General features: G+C 41.4%; 1 protein-coding gene across 7 annotated transcripts in view; it reads left to right on the top strand.

Annotated features, from left to right (window-relative positions):
* Positions 1 to 17,650, top strand: part of NDRG1 (N-myc downstream regulated 1) — a 78,851-nt gene that overhangs the window by 47,994 nt on the left and 13,207 nt on the right. For all 7 annotated transcript variants that reach the window (XM_083622169.1, XM_083622170.1, XM_083622168.1 and 4 more), the window contains exons 2-6: positions 4,197 to 4,275; positions 6,769 to 6,804; positions 14,769 to 14,874; positions 15,573 to 15,693; positions 17,436 to 17,498. In XM_083622169.1, coding sequence (XP_083478295.1) covers positions 4,197 to 4,275; positions 6,769 to 6,804; positions 14,769 to 14,874; positions 15,573 to 15,693; positions 17,436 to 17,498 — 405 coding nt within the window. The remainder of the gene's footprint in view (positions 1 to 4,196; positions 4,276 to 6,768; positions 6,805 to 14,768; positions 14,875 to 15,572; positions 15,694 to 17,435; positions 17,499 to 17,650) is intronic.

Here is a 17,650-nt window from a genome sequence, read left to right as displayed (position 1 = left end):
ATGACTTCCCATAGCATTCAATTTCTGTGTAAAGATAAGCACCTTCAGGAGAAACATGTTAAATTACTGAGTGAGAAAAATGCTGCGTGTGTATGTGGTCTATTTCAATAAGTAATTATGACAATGCCAATAAGGATCAGAAGGGAAGCAGTTTTCTTATTTTGCCAAAAGATTATCTGTGTTTACAGTAGCTATGGTCTGTCCAGCTGTCCATCTTTCAGTGGGAAATGTCATGTGTATGGTTACATATCAAAATGCACATACCCTTCCCTCAGTGTGACTGCAGACATTTGGAAAAATATAGATGTTCTGATGCAGTTTTTAATAGAAGTGTTTTGAAATTCTGTAAAACGTGCATAAAATGTGGATCTTTTGATAAACGGTGGCATATGAATCAAATTAAATAAATAAATAAATAAATAGATGAACTTCTGTGTGAGGGCAGTGAATCTGGATTAGCAGATTTTTGACACTTCCTAATTTGTTCATACATGCATTTTCTGGTTACTAGTACCAAGCTTTTAGCACCATTGTCTGGCTGTTGTGGATTTATTTTATTTCATAAAATTTATTTATTGCTTGAGGGAGCTTACAGCTGGTTCAGGATGCTGATGTACATGGATGATGTTGTATGTGTTTTATTTTAAACTACTGTCTTGACTAAGTCACTTCTATGTAGCGGTGGTATAAAATTATTGGGGGCGGGGGGAAGAAAAGAATTTGGTTTCTGTTTGTCTAGAACAGTTAGATAACAGCCTCTGGGAAAAAAATGTAGAATGTGGGTATAATAAAGATACAGTTGAGAGACTAGAACAAGCAGAGTAGAAGTAGTAAGGGTTACCCATTGTCCCTCATAACTGCTGGAATATGAAGAACCATGTTCCAAAATATACTTATTAGAAATTGTTTCCTGCTATTCCTCCCAGAGGAACCCAAGGTGGCAAACAGCTAAATGTTAAAACGGTAAAATTTAAAATCAAATATAAACCCATTTAAAACCATTTGAAATCAGTGTTTTTAATTCACTGTTGCCACAGCCAGTATCTCTCAGCCAGCAGGGCTTTAATGTGGCTGCCCCCGTTTTGTGGAATATCATTCCTGTCTTACCTTGACAGACACCTGCACTGTCCAAAAACAATTGAAGATATCAGCCACAGATTTTCCCAACTGGATAAATAGGTCTTTATCATGAGTGTTTACTTTGTATGGATTCAGTTTTGTTTTAAATGTATTTGCTGTTTTTGTTCTTTGAGCTGTTTCTGATTATCTTCAGTGTACATCACCAAGGCAGTTTCTTAGAAGGTGATTGATAGATCAGTGACAGGAATAATATGCTTGGGTTAACAGGATGTTGTTAAATTTCAACTGAAGTTCAGTAATGAAGGGGACAGGCTCACCTCACTAAGGAGGGCATTCCACAAAAAAACGTCATCAATACGTTAAATACTTTTCTATATATCCCTTCTCAAATAGGAGCTGTTAAACAAGATGTGGCTTGTAAGATTATAGCTCCTAATTCTAATTTATGTACATTGTGGAAACAATGAAACAAATAACTTAATTTGGAAATTACTTGCATAACCCAAACATAAGCCAGAAAAAGGTTGATTTGATTGGGTCACTTTCACTGTTGAAACTCTGTTGTACATAATTACAAAATGAACTCTACTAGGTTCACTAAGTCTAAGCCACTAAATTGATAAAGGGTTAAAATGTAATTCATAATAGGTCTTAGAAGTCAACTATTATTAAATGTTCATAACAAAAACCAGAATGGCAAATTTATACTCCTGATCTTTCAGGTTTTAATTGTAATATGCCTATCAATCGTAATTTCGTAGACACATCTGAGAACAAGCTTGAAAGCAAGAAACTTTGAGAGAGTTTGGGGACTGAAGGTGAGGGTGTGTGTTGGCTGCCTTAAGTACCAGAGCTCAAGGTCCTACAAATGCTGGGAAGAATTATATTCACAGATGGCAACCTCCACTCTTGTCTCTGTGTTGTTAAGCCATGAGAGGAGGGAGGCTCTACAGTTGGAGATGAGAACTACACCAGTGGCATAGTTGGCTCTTGGAAGACCCAGGCTGTGGAGTCACAATGCTTAGTCATGCTTTTTGAGGTCGCACGGTGACTTTGTTTTCTCCTTCCCAGTTTGGCATAAGTACGTGATCCATTTGAAGGGGAATTTGCTACACAATTAAGGGTCATTAATTCTAACAAGAGTGACAGTGTTGAGCTTTAATCCTTAACTAGATTGGCCACAATTGCATTAATGAGACTGAGGTTGATGGGAACCTATTACGACTGCATAAGCAGGCTATTCTATTTAGAAGACCTTATGACCTATAAAGTAGCAAAAGGTGGAGAGGGGCCCCAGTAGAGAACCTTGTTAAAATCCATCTGTAAATTTGCTAGCATGAATAACTACAGATATAAAGCAAGTTTTGTATTTTGGCCTGTTGAACATAGGAATTTTTCTCAAATTACATATAATGCAAGTATTCTAATTATGCAGTTACATTTCTCCCAGCACCTCATTCTTCTAGCTGTATCTGTGTGCAGTGGATAGATAAAATAATACGCCTTCCGCTGTGGCATCCATTAGAAGAGACAAGATCTAATGATTAATTGACGTTGACATATCTTAATGGGCAGGGATCCTACTTTGGAGCTGAAGTTTTCAAATTCATCCTTGAATGATCTCCAACCATTTAAGAAAAAACGCACCTTGAGCTTCCTATGCATTTGTACTCATATTGACTCCATGGAAATGTAACATTTCCTTGTCAACTTGCTCAGGAGAGCAAAACTTTGCTTTTTGTTCTCAGTGCATCAGTGGTAGCTGGTGCCCATTACGACTGGAAGGGCAGAAGGCAGGGAGACCAAAATTGGGTGGAGCCAGAGCCAACAAACTTTAGTTCTGTCTCCAGCCTCCTACCTGCTGAGTTCTACAAGGGCAACACAGAATAAAAAGGATGGTGCTGACAGCCAGATCCACCGCCTGGGCTGGTTGCAAGTAAGAAGGCAGGCAGGCGGGGGCTGGCTGAGCTTGGTGAGAACCAGTGCCCATTTCCCCTAATGAACCAGCTTCCACTGCGGTGCATTGTAAAAAGACACACAGCCTTCCCATGTCATAGGCTGTTAAGCCTGATTCACTCACTCACTCCAACAAACCCATCAGTGGCTATGGCATTGTATAAATCCTCCCCTATTTTATCATGAGATGAACTTGAAGAAGCATTCCTTTGACTTTCATTTATAAGATAAGAAGTAGTTTGTCCATGTGCTCTTAACTCCCTCTAGAGGTTGAATCTTGATAGGGAGCCTTTGATGTTCAACAGAACACAAACTGCCATTTTCCTCATTATAAGTGGCACTTGATGCTAAACCAATTTTTGCAACTGACTTTCCCTTTGTGGCACATCCTTCACAGTTTCTTTAAATCATCAACAACCAAGTATTTCATTTAATCTATTTTTCTTTTGCAAGTTACCGGTAACACTCCTTGGTTAAGATTGTGTATAAATATGTAATCCTTTTTCACAAGAAACCAGAAGCCATATAAAAAGTGTAACCGTTAAAAGCCAGTTCTTAATGCTTCAGTTCTTAATCATATGTTGGAAAATTGCATTCCTGTTTAAAGGACATCCAGGACTTTGTAGCTGACCCAAAGCTACTGTGTCTAAACTTTGTTGTGTGTTACACAGGCTGCAGGCTTGTTCCTTTAGCCAGCTCCTGCTGGAAAACTGCAGGAACTTATTATTCAGCTTCCCCTCCTGTGGTTTCCTTCATTATTTTACGCACTTTACTTGAAACAAATAGACTGGCATGTTCCTTTCGGTGTACTAATAAAAAAACTAATAGTCCATAGTGTTCCTAATACTTTCTCTTAATCTAGTTTCTGTTAATTCAAGCAATCTGGGTTCAAGATGCCATGTAAGATTGATTATGAGTATGAGTATATTCCTGGGTATTAAAATACAGAACTTCCTTGTACTCTTGTAACTCCAGATGAAAGAAACAATGATAAATTTTCATTGCCTCATGTAGTCTATGTGCCATACTTTTCATCTTTGCAGTGTTCTGTATGCCTTTACATTTTTCACTCTTGAGAAATTTCATAAAATTTTAGAAATCTATTTTCGTATGTAGTAAATATTAGTTGTAATCAGGACTGTTGTTCTTGACATTTTTAGGTACCAGCTACTGACAATGTCGGCAGACGGCCCTGACGCTCACATTACGGAGGTGAAACCATTAGTGGAGAGAGAAGAGGTAAGCTAAACCTGCTGATGATGGACCACTGACTCCCACATGAATTTGTCCTAAGGCAGAGGCTATCTTTTGAAGCCCTTCTTCAGATGCCCCTGCCTTCTGAGGTTAGGTGCATGGCCACCAGAAAAAGGTCCACCATAGCCCACATGACCCTGAATCTTATGTCTTCTGCCATCAAATAAAGAATGTATTATTTGCCCAAGAATTTTATAACATAAGGTAGGCCCGTTTTTAATGTTTGTTTTACCCTGCCTTTTTAAAATCGCTTCACTTTCTGTTCTTATGCCACCCTGGGAATAAGAGAACCAAAGGACTCGGTTTACATAAGTGACACAGAATAATAAAGTGTTATGTACTGAGTTGAATAGGATCCAAACTGCAGCAGTCTGATTGGTCCTAGAACAATAGGATCCAAAAGGCAGCAGTCTGATTGGTCCTAGAACAATAGGATTCAGAATGCAGCAGTCTGATTGGTCCTAGAACAATGCAGCAGTATGATTGGTTGGCAGGAACCACCCAATCATGCTCCAGATAGAAGTGAATCCACAACCTGATTGGCTTACAGTAGAATTCCGGAATTAGCCAATCATGTGCAGCCCATTGTGTAAATAATGTATATAAAGCAGATACTTTGAGGGGACTTTCATTCATTCCTCCTCACCACTATGAGCTGAATAAAGAGCATGAAATCACTTTGCGACTCTCAGTATATTTCATAAAGCATCACTTCAAATGACTTAACCTTTGCTTTGGAAATGCTAGCAGCTGAATTTTCATGTTGGCACGCTTGCCAGGAGTGTTGACTGGGAGTGACTAGGAGCTCATGTGTCAGTCCATGTGCTCCCCAGGCCACTTCTCCACTGCTCTGGACTGCCAACATCTCCTTGCCAATGACACAAGGGACAGGGGTTCACCAGTACAACTTCTTACCAAGGGTGCAAGGGAGCGTAGGTACCCTACTGGTGATAGTAGCGTTGGTGTTGGGAGAGCACAAGATCACACTGGATCATCCAGTTGTCCTCCTGTAAAGCATAATGCTCTAAAGCAGCCTTTCCCAACTTGTTGCCCCTAGATTTTGGACAAAGGAGACCACACACTCCATTTCGAATTTAATGCTAATATGACCTTTGTGATTTGTTTCCCCATTGGGAGCAAGGGAGGAGCAAAGCAGAAATCCTCCGACTGTGTGCACTAACCATGGCTCATAACTAATGTTACACTGAATACTACTATTCTCTTGGAGTTCCGAGTTTCACAAACCCTAGTTCCAAAAAGTAGAAATTCTGTTAAGACAAAATTAAACAGCAGTAGGGAACATGCAGCCTGTGGGTTTGATTAGTCCTGGCACTGGTTCCAGTTTGGCCCAAATGGATGTTTTGCACAAACCACAGCCACCTGCCCTTCAGCTGACGTTCTATATGACTTCAGGTGTGGGGCCTGTACGGACATGGATGCAAATGAATGATTAGAAACTTAATGTGAACTTCCAGTTACTCCTTTGCAAGTTGAGCTTTCTGTCATCGCTGATCAGTGCTGAGAGGAAGCCTCCCTGGGATCAGCTGTACACAGGGAGTTCCCCAGTAGGGCTTGTTTGCTCCATGTTGAAACAGTTTGCATTCAAACTGCTTCCTAAAATGGAGCCCCGCCCCCCCCCCCCCGCAAAGCAAATGGAGCAAGCTTCTCAGAAGGTATGTTCCAAGCGCCAGTTGGCAGAAGAGTGTGCCTTCAAAGTAGCTTGTCCGCTTTCAAGCCACTTCCCAAATCAAAGCTCCATTTTGAGAAGCAGATTGAAATAGGAAAAAAACCCTTTGAAAAAGGCACGCTTTGAAGTGCACCTTCAAAGGAGGTCACTGTAACTGTTGATCAGTTGATCAGCAGTCACAGTGAGCCCTTTTGAATTTTGGCAGGTGCCATTTGCCCGACATCTTAATCTCATTTCCAATGACTGACATGTGGGTTGTACACCCACCTGTTAAAGTTGACACAGGAAGAGGGGGGAATTAGGGATCCATCCCACCAGCCAGATACAGTTCCCCATCCCTGATCTTCTAGCACCATCATATACTAATAATGATCTCTGTTCTCTTGAGTGCTGGTCCTTATGCATCATCAACACAGAATAGAAATGTTATCAGCAGGATTGTGGGGGCTGGGGAAGCCTCAAGGTTTGCAATATGTATGGAGAGAGAGAGAGAGAGTAACAACATTTGCTGCATGGGGATTCAAACAGAAAGCAGCCCTATGAGGACTGAGCATGCCCAGTGGTAATGGAATGCTGGATGACTGATGGAGGGGAGGGGGTGGAATACCAAAGAGGGGGTGAATGGAATGGAGTGTCCTGAAAAGGGGAGTGGAGAGAGCCAGCCAGCCATGAGCAGGAGAATTCCACAATGAAATATTGTGTTGCTGCTGCTGTTTGTTTGCATTTTGAAATTGAAATCAAACCACCTGGGTTCTTTTCCCCTGACCTCCTTCTGTATGAATCTTTTCTAGGCAATCACACATCTCCTACCTGACTTTGATGTTCAGGTAAGTGAAGCTTCCAAATTAGTAAAAACTTATTTCAGAACTCTTAAATTACGGACATACATATAATCAACTTGTAGATTCTTAACTATACTTTTTATTTATGCCTTGCTTAGCAAAACTAAAACTACTCCATGATTATTTTAATAAACCTTCGTAAATCTTTTCAAAACCATGTTACACTGTTCTGCTGCTTTCGGAACAGTTTTATGTTTTATAATTGTAATGGTTTTGTTTGTTTTCATAATTGTATATTTTATTGTTGTAACCTGCTCTGGGTTCTTATGGTGAAGGCCAGACAGAAAATCAAATGAAAATATCAATTTATGGAAAAATGCTGTTGCAGCAGCATGAGTAAATAAATTGCTTCAGGTACCCTAGTAGTTACTTTTCTAGCATGCTGTCTCTGTTCCATCTTATGTTTTTTCTGCCACACACATTTCTCATACTGGTTTCTAAAAACTTACAAATAGAAACAGCAAAGGGTGGTGGCTTGAGAACCAGTTGGCTGAATTGTTGATTGATTTGTATTAAATGTGTCAATGTTTGTACTGAAGAAAATAAATGTTTGCCAGATCTTTACTGGGTCAGCTTTAGGTTAAAGATTTGCTAGGCTTCAAATTACCCTAGAGTTAGGTAAACTACCGATTCCAAGTAGAAGCAAATAATACATGGTTATACATGTTGTCAAAGCCTCAGAGCAGTCATGTATATTTGTACATTACTGATCTGGGAGCACCGCTAGATATGATATATATCTATGATATGAGACAAGCCCAGAGCAGGGAATCATCCATAGATTCAGGAGCCTCTGAATGCTTGCATGAAGGTTATAGGAGCCTATACAGAAGTTATTTCTTGCACTGTAGGAGTGTAGTCCATCCGGCAATCTGAGACTTGTGCCTCCGCTACCACACAACTACAAGTGGTGAAGAGGAGTCAAGCAGTCAGTTAAAGTAGCATAGCTCTTGGCCATTCTTTAATGACCAGCAGTTGAACTCTTCATCGTGTTGTGTGTTTAGTGAACCAAACCTTTCTTGTACTGTAACAAGATGAGTGTGTTCTGTTCTATTGAAATAGCTGTATTGATCTATCCACATGGCGACATGGGGTGGGAGGAAGAGAAATTCCTGTAGTTAAATACCCAGAAAAAATTTACACAACATCCCCGAAGTTTCAAATCAGCAAGCAAGCAGGGCACATAAATGGGCATCTAATGTCTACCCTGTGTTATGCCCTAAGCATAGAAAAATATTAAAATTGTTAGATAAAGGAACTTGGAGAACTGTGTGCTCATTACATGCTAATCAAGCTTGTGATGTGCTTTTTTTCCTGCCTAAACTAGGCTTGTTTGACCATTTCCATAACAAGGCCTATCTGCGTCTAGACAGTAAAAGGCTTGCAGGACTGATTTCTATCTGTATGAAAGCATTGCGTGGACAGGTGGAGTCCCCAGATCCCGGGTGCCCCCCCCGTCATGTGGAATAACGACTCAAGACAACGTGCTATGGGATTAAATTGGCCACAACTTTATTACATTTCAAATGTGGGTAGACCTTGGCTCAGGTATTGGGCGTTATCTCTCCCCAGTCCCCAGCCGGGGACCTAGGGAGCATCAGAGTTATCCAGTGTGTGTGGGGGGGGATGGGCCGGCTCTGGAGAACATATGTTCAAGCAGAGATAGCCGCCCCCGTTATGCCGCCGCCACAGGGGAGAGCAATGACGACCTCTCGGAGTACAGTCAAAGCCTCCCTTCAGAAACCCCTTTAATGGGGAACCCTGGTATCGCCGCTGCAAAGAGGAAGATAGACTAAAGGATTCCACCCAAGGCCTGATACCGCCAAAGTTGTGACATTTTGCTACGGGAAAGGCAAAACCTGCCAATGCAGGGGAATTCCTTTCCGGCCCTTTAACAGCGACCTTGACGTAGCAGCGCCTGCATACCTGTGAAGAAAAGTTAACCTGCAAAATAAGACATTAACTGAGGGTGGGTAGGGTGGGAGAATCTCTGGAGCCAAGTGAGGATTCCCAGGTAAGATCCTCCCTCTATTGTGTGGGCAGGTAATCCCTCCCCTACCTGGCCTGGTCTCCTTGGCAACGCTTCCTCCAGGTGGGATTGGACAACTGACTGAGGTAGGTGGAGACCCCCAGGTATCCCACCTGAGGGAAGGCGAAGCCAAGCCTATGCTGATGGAGCTGCTCCATTTCCAGGGGCTGCGCGCGTCCACACAAAGGGCGCCCCCCGTTTTATGCGGGGAGCGGTCATTTCCTCCATCTTTAAAACAGAAAAAAGAAGCATATTTGGAGGGAAAGGATTCTAGGCTAGCCTTCTCACTAACACCTAGTGTCTTCCTGTAAGGATTCTCTTCCATCTTTTTTTGAAGGAAATACCATTTTTTCCCCTGTAGGGAGCATTCAATTATTCAGTACAGCCTAGAGGTAGACTACGTTCATTGACAAGTAGACTTGAGTTGTGGTAAATTTGTATCAGATGCGTAACTATAGAAAGTGGTTATTATAAATGGGATGTCTTTGAAGTGTTAAGATCTACTTTGGTTGGAATGGGCTGGAGTTGCTGCTTGGTTGCAGGAGGAGGAGTGGCTGTAACTTTTGAAACGGCAAATCTACACTTTTTTTGTACCCATGATGCAAAAAGTCCAGTTAACATAACAGTAAATAGGTGAGAAATTTCCTGTACCTTGTTAGAACAGTATTTGTTCCACAGAATATGTGGGTGCTTCTGTTAAAACATACATGGCTACTAAATTAAAAATAGATCCTTCTGTAGCCCTAGCCACACCAAGGCTGTGTGCTTTATGAGACAGACCTGGCTGTTTTGATTATAGGATTATATCTGAAACTCCCTGGTTGTAGCATGGTGTGTTGTTTGATTCTTGGCTTTGTGCCACACATGCACAACACTGACAAATCTTTAAGGAGCGTGCTACAAACAGAGTGGGTATGTGGCATCACATTTCAAACAAATATAGGTAATAACTGTTTGCAGGCTAGCTTAGGCATCTTCTTTGAGTCTCTTGCTATTGTTGGTTCTTTCTTCTGCTGAGTTTAATTGGTTCATTGTTGTAAGTGTTGCATGCCTAAATTGACAGCTGCCTACTTTGTTGAGCCAGTTTTGGCTCAAAAGGTTGACTGTTACAATACTTTGTTTAAAACAAAATGAGGAATGTGCAGAGCCCCCTTGAGAAACATGGCTAGTCTTAAATGCTTGATGCTTCCTTAAAGCTTCCTCAGACATGAAGTATGCAAGTACAGCATGCTACCTACAAGGTAGGTCCCCCCCCCCCCCGCCGCCCCCTTAGTGGCACAGTTTCTATCTCTTTGCCAGATCTGAAAGGCCTTCCTTTTCTTGTCAATCATGTGTTCAATTTCACTGTCATCCTCATCAAACCAGTCCTGGTGTTTCTTGGTTTGGTATCTAGTAGCTTAGTGGCTATCTGATTTCTTGCCAAATAAAAGTATTTACCCTCCACAAGTGCCACAGCTCTTTGTGTATTGGTGCCGTTAGTGTGGTTGTTCATTTGGAATTGACATGCAAATGTTTCCTGTAATGAAGGCAGTTGCCAAAGTGTAACTGCTCCAGTCCGGTTCAAGCTGTGATGGCACCTCTTGGATGTGTTTGACTAATGCTCACGTGCAATTGTTTAGTCTAGTGAGCAGGAAACTGCCTCTTTAAAAGCAAGAGATAACGTGACCAGATGGCACATTTGTTTTTATCCTTCTATCGGATTAGTGTACCTTGGTTTCCCCCCCCCCCATCCGCCCCCAAGATAGTGTTTTAATACAGATCGGTCAGTAAAGAGCCTCTTACTCCAACACTGACGTTGATTAGGGGATGATGCCATCTGTTTTCAGTATGCTACATCTTTATTGAAAAAAATCTTCCCTGAAATCAGACAAACAGGTCAGTTGTGATATGAAGCTTGGAGCTTTGTTGTTGGGAAGAAGGCTTTGATTTGGCTGTACTTTGTGCTTGTCATGAATTCTTTTTGCAAATGTGCTCCTGCATGGGAAAGTTTTCAATCCAATTAACAATCTGGGGACATGGTCTTAAAATAAGCTGGAATTATGGTATTTGTGAGGAGGAAGGAGTTACAATCTATAGCTATGGGAGCCACATGTTCTACAACAGAAATAAATAAAATAAAGTGTCTGTGACTGCACCTAAAACAAACAAAAAACCGCTTTACACAACCATGTTTGTTGTACTATTTTTTATGCATTGATTTAGTTTGTTTATAGATGACTTCATTTTTCTTTCTTTTTAGCAAATCCCAACAAGAATTCTGTATAAGAAGCACAGTACAAATTCCATATTCAAAACCAATGTTTGTAACATTATTTTACATACTTTAAACTAAGTACCATAAAACAAATTGTATACAGACCTCAAGAAACATAAAATGCAACATAATTACAGTTCCAATATAAAGATCTCATAAATAGTTCAAGAAATCCATAGTCACTTAGCTCATTCCACTTGCACAAAACCAAAGCACACAGCCCCCATCTATTCATGTCAATAAAACACTCAAAACAGTCAACTGACCATTAACCACATACAGAAAAACAGATCCGCTAAATAAAAACAATCCAATAGCAGCAGAAAAAAGCAAACATTTTACCATCTCTCACCTGGAACTATAATAGAGACATCCTCACACCGAGGGATATTGAGTCCTTTCCAACCAGCAGGCAACTCACCTTGTGGGGAGTCGGGTTAAAGCAGCAGTGCACCTGATGCTCATCACCTCATAGGAGCAGTTGAGTCTCAGAAGAATAATCAGTCTACGTTAAAGAACAATGCCCAAGATCAAACAAGTCAAAATGGGTGGATGTGCCTGCATGGTGGCCCTGAAGGAGAAAGCCCCTACCCTGTATGAAAGGGAGGTGTATACATTCACATCCTTTGAGAAATTCACTGGAGCACAAATTGGTTTTGGCTCTATGACACATGTCTGTTATGTGTTTTTTAAAAGATGTATAGCTTCCTTTTTTTACTTTTGCATCACAGCAGACATTGTAGCATATACTGCTAATTACTATGGATTGCATTACATGATAAGGCTCTCCTGCAGAGGACACTTGAACATTTCTTCAGGGCTGCTCTTCCATGTTGCTCTTGTGTAGTAGCTTTGTGTGATTCTCTGCACACCACTGCATTACTTGATGGTGTTGTAAAAATGAGATTGTGAATGATGCAGCTCTTTGAAAGTTGTTCTTAACTTTGGACCTTCATTAAAAGGCTCCGACATGCACCTAAAGCGCCAATTGCATGCATCTTTCCTGCCTAATAGTTGTAGTATTTGTATATGTCTCAGTGGAGTAGGGTAGCAGTCACTGCTTCCCTGTGCCTCAGCTGAGCAAGCCCCCATGCTGCGCAGGCTCCTGTGAGCTGGGGGGGGGGGGACTTTGTTAAGCAGCAAGGCTTGCTGATGCGCTGGAAAGCAGTGACTGCTGCTGCGCTACCTCACAAATCAGCTATTAGGCAGTGAGGCTGAGTAGCTCAACAAAGCCCCGCTGCCCCTTCGGTTCACGAAGAGATCCTCCGTGGAGACCGAACAGGTCCTCTCCAGGCTGTGGGATGAGTCTCCTCATGAGCCACTAGGAGACTCCAGAGTGCTCCCCATTTTATGCGATTTCACATATGCACGTGGGGGACCTGGATCGGAACCCCTGTGTATATAGAGAGTCACAGGTATATAAAATATTTCAAAGTGGTAACAGTAGTGGTACATTTTCCCCGAACAATCCAGTTTGCACCTGGGGTTTAAGAGAGTGTTGCCGCAGTTTGTGATCTTCAGTAATTCCAGAGATTAATTTTTAAAAAGCAACTTCCAAGTGGAATTTGCATCCGATCAGTCTAACATAAGAACTGTATTTATGAGAAGCAGGTCCTACACACTGATTTCACCACAAGGGTCAGATAGTGTTCTATACTGCACCCTCCTCCCATATGACCTAAGTGATTTTCAGCTTACTTTTTGACACTTCTAAACACTTATTCATTTACACTCTTGACTGTGTGCTCTTCCCTGTACCCTCGGAGCATTAAACCAGTGTTAGTTTTAAGACCTTAATCTTCCCCCATTCCCCACCTAGGCCTTTCATGAAACTGGGTGACATTGACAGAACAGAAGGCTTTCATAAGTAGGCTCTTTCAACTGGGTCAAAAATAATCTGGCACATTGTGCTCGCCCAGTGGCAAGGCTCTCCATGCAGATGGATTTCCTCCTCGAGATACTGTATGGCATTAGCACGACTCTACTGCTACACATAAACCAAGGGCTATTCCAGACAGTAAAACCCAGTATTGCCTTGCCCCTTCCCTGCCCCCACTGTGGATTTCTGACCTGTATGGTATGGGCACTTGCGGTTAAACCGGTCTTAAATCCTACTTAAGAATGACGTCCTTCTGAACTAGTTTGTGTTAGTTTTTCTGATGGGGCATTATGGGAGTTGTGGGCTTAGGCAGAGCAACAGCTTGGCTATATAACCCAGCTTACCATAGGGTCCAAGTAAAATCTGATCCTTATTTCTCTCTGGACTCCTTGAGATTAATATCAAACTGCACTGTCTAAAAATGGTGCTGGATGTGGAAGATACTGCCTATTTATTACATAATGCTGTAAGTACTTCTAGTGGGAAAAAGTAAAGTAAAAACTAAAATGTATAGTTCTTCTTTAAAGACTGATATGGGTGTTCAGTATTTGTATACTGTAGTGCTTTATATGTGATAAAACTTTGGAGTAAGATGAACCATCCTTTTATGGTCTGTCAGTTTCTTAAGGTTATGGAATCCTAGATGCAGAGAGGTACACTCTTGAGTTATGTGACCTTGAGTGAGCTTTCTGTTTCTAAGGTTTATGTGCAGCAAGGAAAAGATGCTTGGTAAACAAATTGTATCCTACAGTTTGTAATGTCAGCCTTTCAGAATTCTAAATTGTGAGAGGTTTTGATTGTCAAACAATTGCATAATGGGCACTTTTCTGTCTACATATAAGAGCATGTTGTGGAGTGGAAGGTATTTGTAGATGTCTGTTTTAAATTTTCATAGCAAGTAAAATTACTAAATTGCTGTAATTTGTAGGGTGAGGTCAGACCTACTTCTAAGCAGTTCTTATACTAATACCACACAGTAATGGTAGCAAATAAATTACTAGAGAGTAGCAGTAGATTTGTCAGGGGTGATTATTCTTGCATGAAGAAATCTGTCATATATACATATACAGTTTTACCACAGGAGGGTAGCAGTCAACAGTGTAGGTAGCAGCTTTCTAAATGTGTACATAATAATTTCAGACAACCGTTTGAAAAACTATTATTGGTTGCAGGACTGGCAGTGGACAAGAATACTTGTTTATTTTTTTGTAGATCCTACAAGAAGTCCTATGTATCCTAAAGCCAATACTTCTAATGGACAAATATTTTTATTTTCAACCTTTCTACCAGGTCCACTTTGCTTCAGCAGGATTGCTATGTCATATGCCTTTAGACCCATTCCCTTGCTAGAATAAGCAATGTAATTGCTGAATATTTTCAGCATAACAAGGTCCTGATAGTGTTCCACTGTGATTGTGTTCACAGGCTTCATTTTCCTAGTTTAGATTGCAGAATTAAGTACTCAAATCACGGTATCAGTTTTGAGTTGCTAGCACACAGTAGTCTTTTTAGCATATGTATGTAGCGAACTGCGGGCAATTGATGTCTAAACAAAATTATTGTAGTCCTGTGAAGGAATTCTGCACCATTTGAAAGTGCAAGTTGGTAGCCAATCAGTGAAAAGTGAAGGATTTACTACTGGAAATTCTGGTAGTAGTAAATAGATCCATTCAACACCAGTCAAAAGTGGTGCTAGGTAACTATCTGATGGTTAATTAAGGTACCATTTTGTTGAATGTAAAATCCTTATTTTTGCTGCCTACTAATGGTCCCCCTCTCCCCTACAGGAACAAGATATTGAGACAGTACATGGCTCTGTCCATGTTACCATGTGTGGGACTCCCCGAGGAAATAGGCCTGCCATTCTAACATACCATGATATTGGACTCAATCGTAAGTGTGATAATGTATCAGCAAGGTGGAGCACGCCTTTGCTGCTCTCATAACAAGTGTGCACAAACAGCTGCTTCTCTTGTGACAAAGTGCATTAATTCTAGCTTAGTTCTTCTTATCCATACTGATCCATGGGACTGCATTTGCTGATTTATGTACATTGCCTGCACAGTAATTAAGCACTCTTTTAAGCAGGTCCAACTCCTACATGCACCAAAGCATTTTCCAGACATTTTCCAGACTACAGTAGGCAGCAGTGTCTTGGCGACACGTCCAGGAAAATCCAGACGTATGGCAGCTCATGGCAGCAGTGCTGTGTTTCCTACTGTATATTTGTGTAATCTGGTCCTTAGCACTTTGCTTAGGACCATATAAAACAAATATAAATGAGGCATGAACTGAAATAGACAGTGGTAAAACCTTTATGAAAACCTGCTCTTAGAACTTGTGCTACAAAAACACATAGAACTAGAGCAGTGGCATTGATTTGAAAGGCCTCTTTTTACTTGGTACCTATCAAGCAAACTTACTTTTTCCTCTCTTTTTTAAAAAAAAGAATAACTTGTCTAAGTGAACTCCTTGTTTCGAGATTTGGGGGATGGAGGTCTCAATTTGCAAGGTGCCAAGGACTGTCAACTGCTGTTCTCTCATTGATGTTTCTACCTTCTCTTCTTGCTCTCTGCCCTTCTTCCTTAAAGACAAAACTTGCTTCAACCCCCTCTTCAATTTTGAAGACATGCAAGAAATCACACAACATTTTGCAGTCTGCCACGTGGATGCACCTGGACAGCAAGATGGGGCAGCCTCTTTTCCACCTGGGTAAGTTCTGCAAACTTACTGCACAGTAATATGAAATCCAGTTTAAAAGAGAAAAGGAAACAAAATTCAATCTTCCATTAAAAGCCCACTAAATGAAACCCTCTTTAACACAGTAGAAAATAATAATAATGGGGTTGGCCCCAGCTGGACATTTCCAGAGAAGGGAATTTCATCACTGGGGCTTCACTACAGAGATGGCTTTGTCTCCAGTAGCCACATGCCTAAACTCTGAATATGGGAGGTACCCTGAGCAGACCCTTGGAGGATGATTTTAAAGAGCAGACAGATTTCATAAATCATTCTTAGGGATAAACTTTAGGTGACATGAATACTTCATTGAATATTGACAGCATGAACACATGAGACTGTAGGTATGTTTGGAGGGTGAGTGGGGGAAGGGCACAGAGGAATTAAAAACTGTTGGTAGTAGAGATACATCTTTGTCCAAAATTGCTCCTTATGGTGCCGAAAGTATATGGTCTTGCATCCCTTCTTGTTGCAAATGCCAGCCTTTTCTTTCTTTTCTTCCTGGAGTAACATGCTTCATGCTGAGAGTTGCCATATGAATAATTTGGGAGTTTTGAACCAGTCCAGAATAACAGGCTTTTCAGGGCTGCTTCACATATTAAGTGGTAGCAAGCAAACATATTCCATCCCAGCTCCCTGCCACCAGTGAAATGTATCTGCCTAGAAACATAACTTGCTGTGTGCATGCTGCAGTTTTATGAATGAATAATGTTCTGTCCACAAAGTTCTTGCATGTGTGTGTCCCATCTGCTGTACTTGGCCACGTGCCTATATATGTAATGTCACAATGGCAATTATCTATTGTCAAGGTTAATCCTAGCTATTCTAGAATGAGGGAATGGAACTATTGCTGTAGAGTCAACCTCAGTTCCAAAACATGGAAATAATACTAATATTAATGAAGTGACCTGGCACACAGTATGTATGAATTGAGCTAGTTAAACCTGACATTTTGCTTCTGAAGAACATTTGCATAGCTGTCAACTTACAGATTTGAAAATAAGGGACCAGCAGCCTTGAAAATAAGGGATCAGCAGCCAAAATAAGGGACCTGCAGCCTCACCTGTCCCAGGCACTCCAGTCTTCCTGTCCTCCTGCAGTCTGGTCAAACTCATGCTGGTAGCTTCGAAAACACTGTCCAACCAACTTTGTAACCAGAGGTTCAACTGAATAGAATCTGAATCACATGCACCACAAGGCCTATGCAGCCTCAACTTAAGATGGCTCCCCGGCCTGGCTTTGTACTGCAAAGTTTGCAGCAGCACGTGCAACAAAATGGCATCCAGAATTCAAAAACCCCTCAGCTTGCATTAACTAGCCACACACAAGGCATGTAAACTCCACCCCCCAGTCATTCTTAGACTTCTTATTGGGTGAGCAACACAGCCAAGCAACACAGTTGGAGCCTCCCTCCTCCCTGGCCGGCAGGGAGGGAGGGAGAGGAGCTGCTTCCTTTGAAATTTAAGGGACATCCATCAATAAGGGACAGCAGCGGGACATGGCGCTGGAATAAGGGACTGTCCCTTCAAATAAGGGACACTTGACAGCTATGCATTTGTCTTGCAGATTATAGCCCCAGTGGAGGTAAACTGGTATAGTTTGTTCTCTAGCACCAAACTTTTGTTGAATGAGTTCCGGTGCTTTGTTCGTACATTGCCTTTTTAGAAGGCAACTGAACCTTGACTAAATTGTGTCTTCAATCATCACTGTTGCAGATACATGTACCCTTCAATGGATCAACTGGCTGAAATGCTTCCTGGAATTCTGAAACAGTTTGGGTAAGTAGCATCACTCTGGGTTTTCAGTGCAGATTGAAAAAAGTAACTTTCCCATTGCATGACAGTATTCCATGGCTGCCTGAGTTTACCACTTAGTGGACTCTGTCATGCTTATTTCTACCTTGCTGAGTTCTGTAGGGCTTATTTGAAGT

This window comes from Podarcis filfolensis (assembly GCF_964270895.1).
Source record: "Podarcis filfolensis genome assembly, chromosome: 7".
NCBI classification, from domain to species: domain Eukaryota; kingdom Metazoa; phylum Chordata; class Lepidosauria; order Squamata; family Lacertidae; genus Podarcis; species Podarcis filfolensis.
The sequence above is the reverse complement of the archived record's forward strand: the minus strand, read 5'-3'. Positions and strand labels throughout refer to the sequence as shown.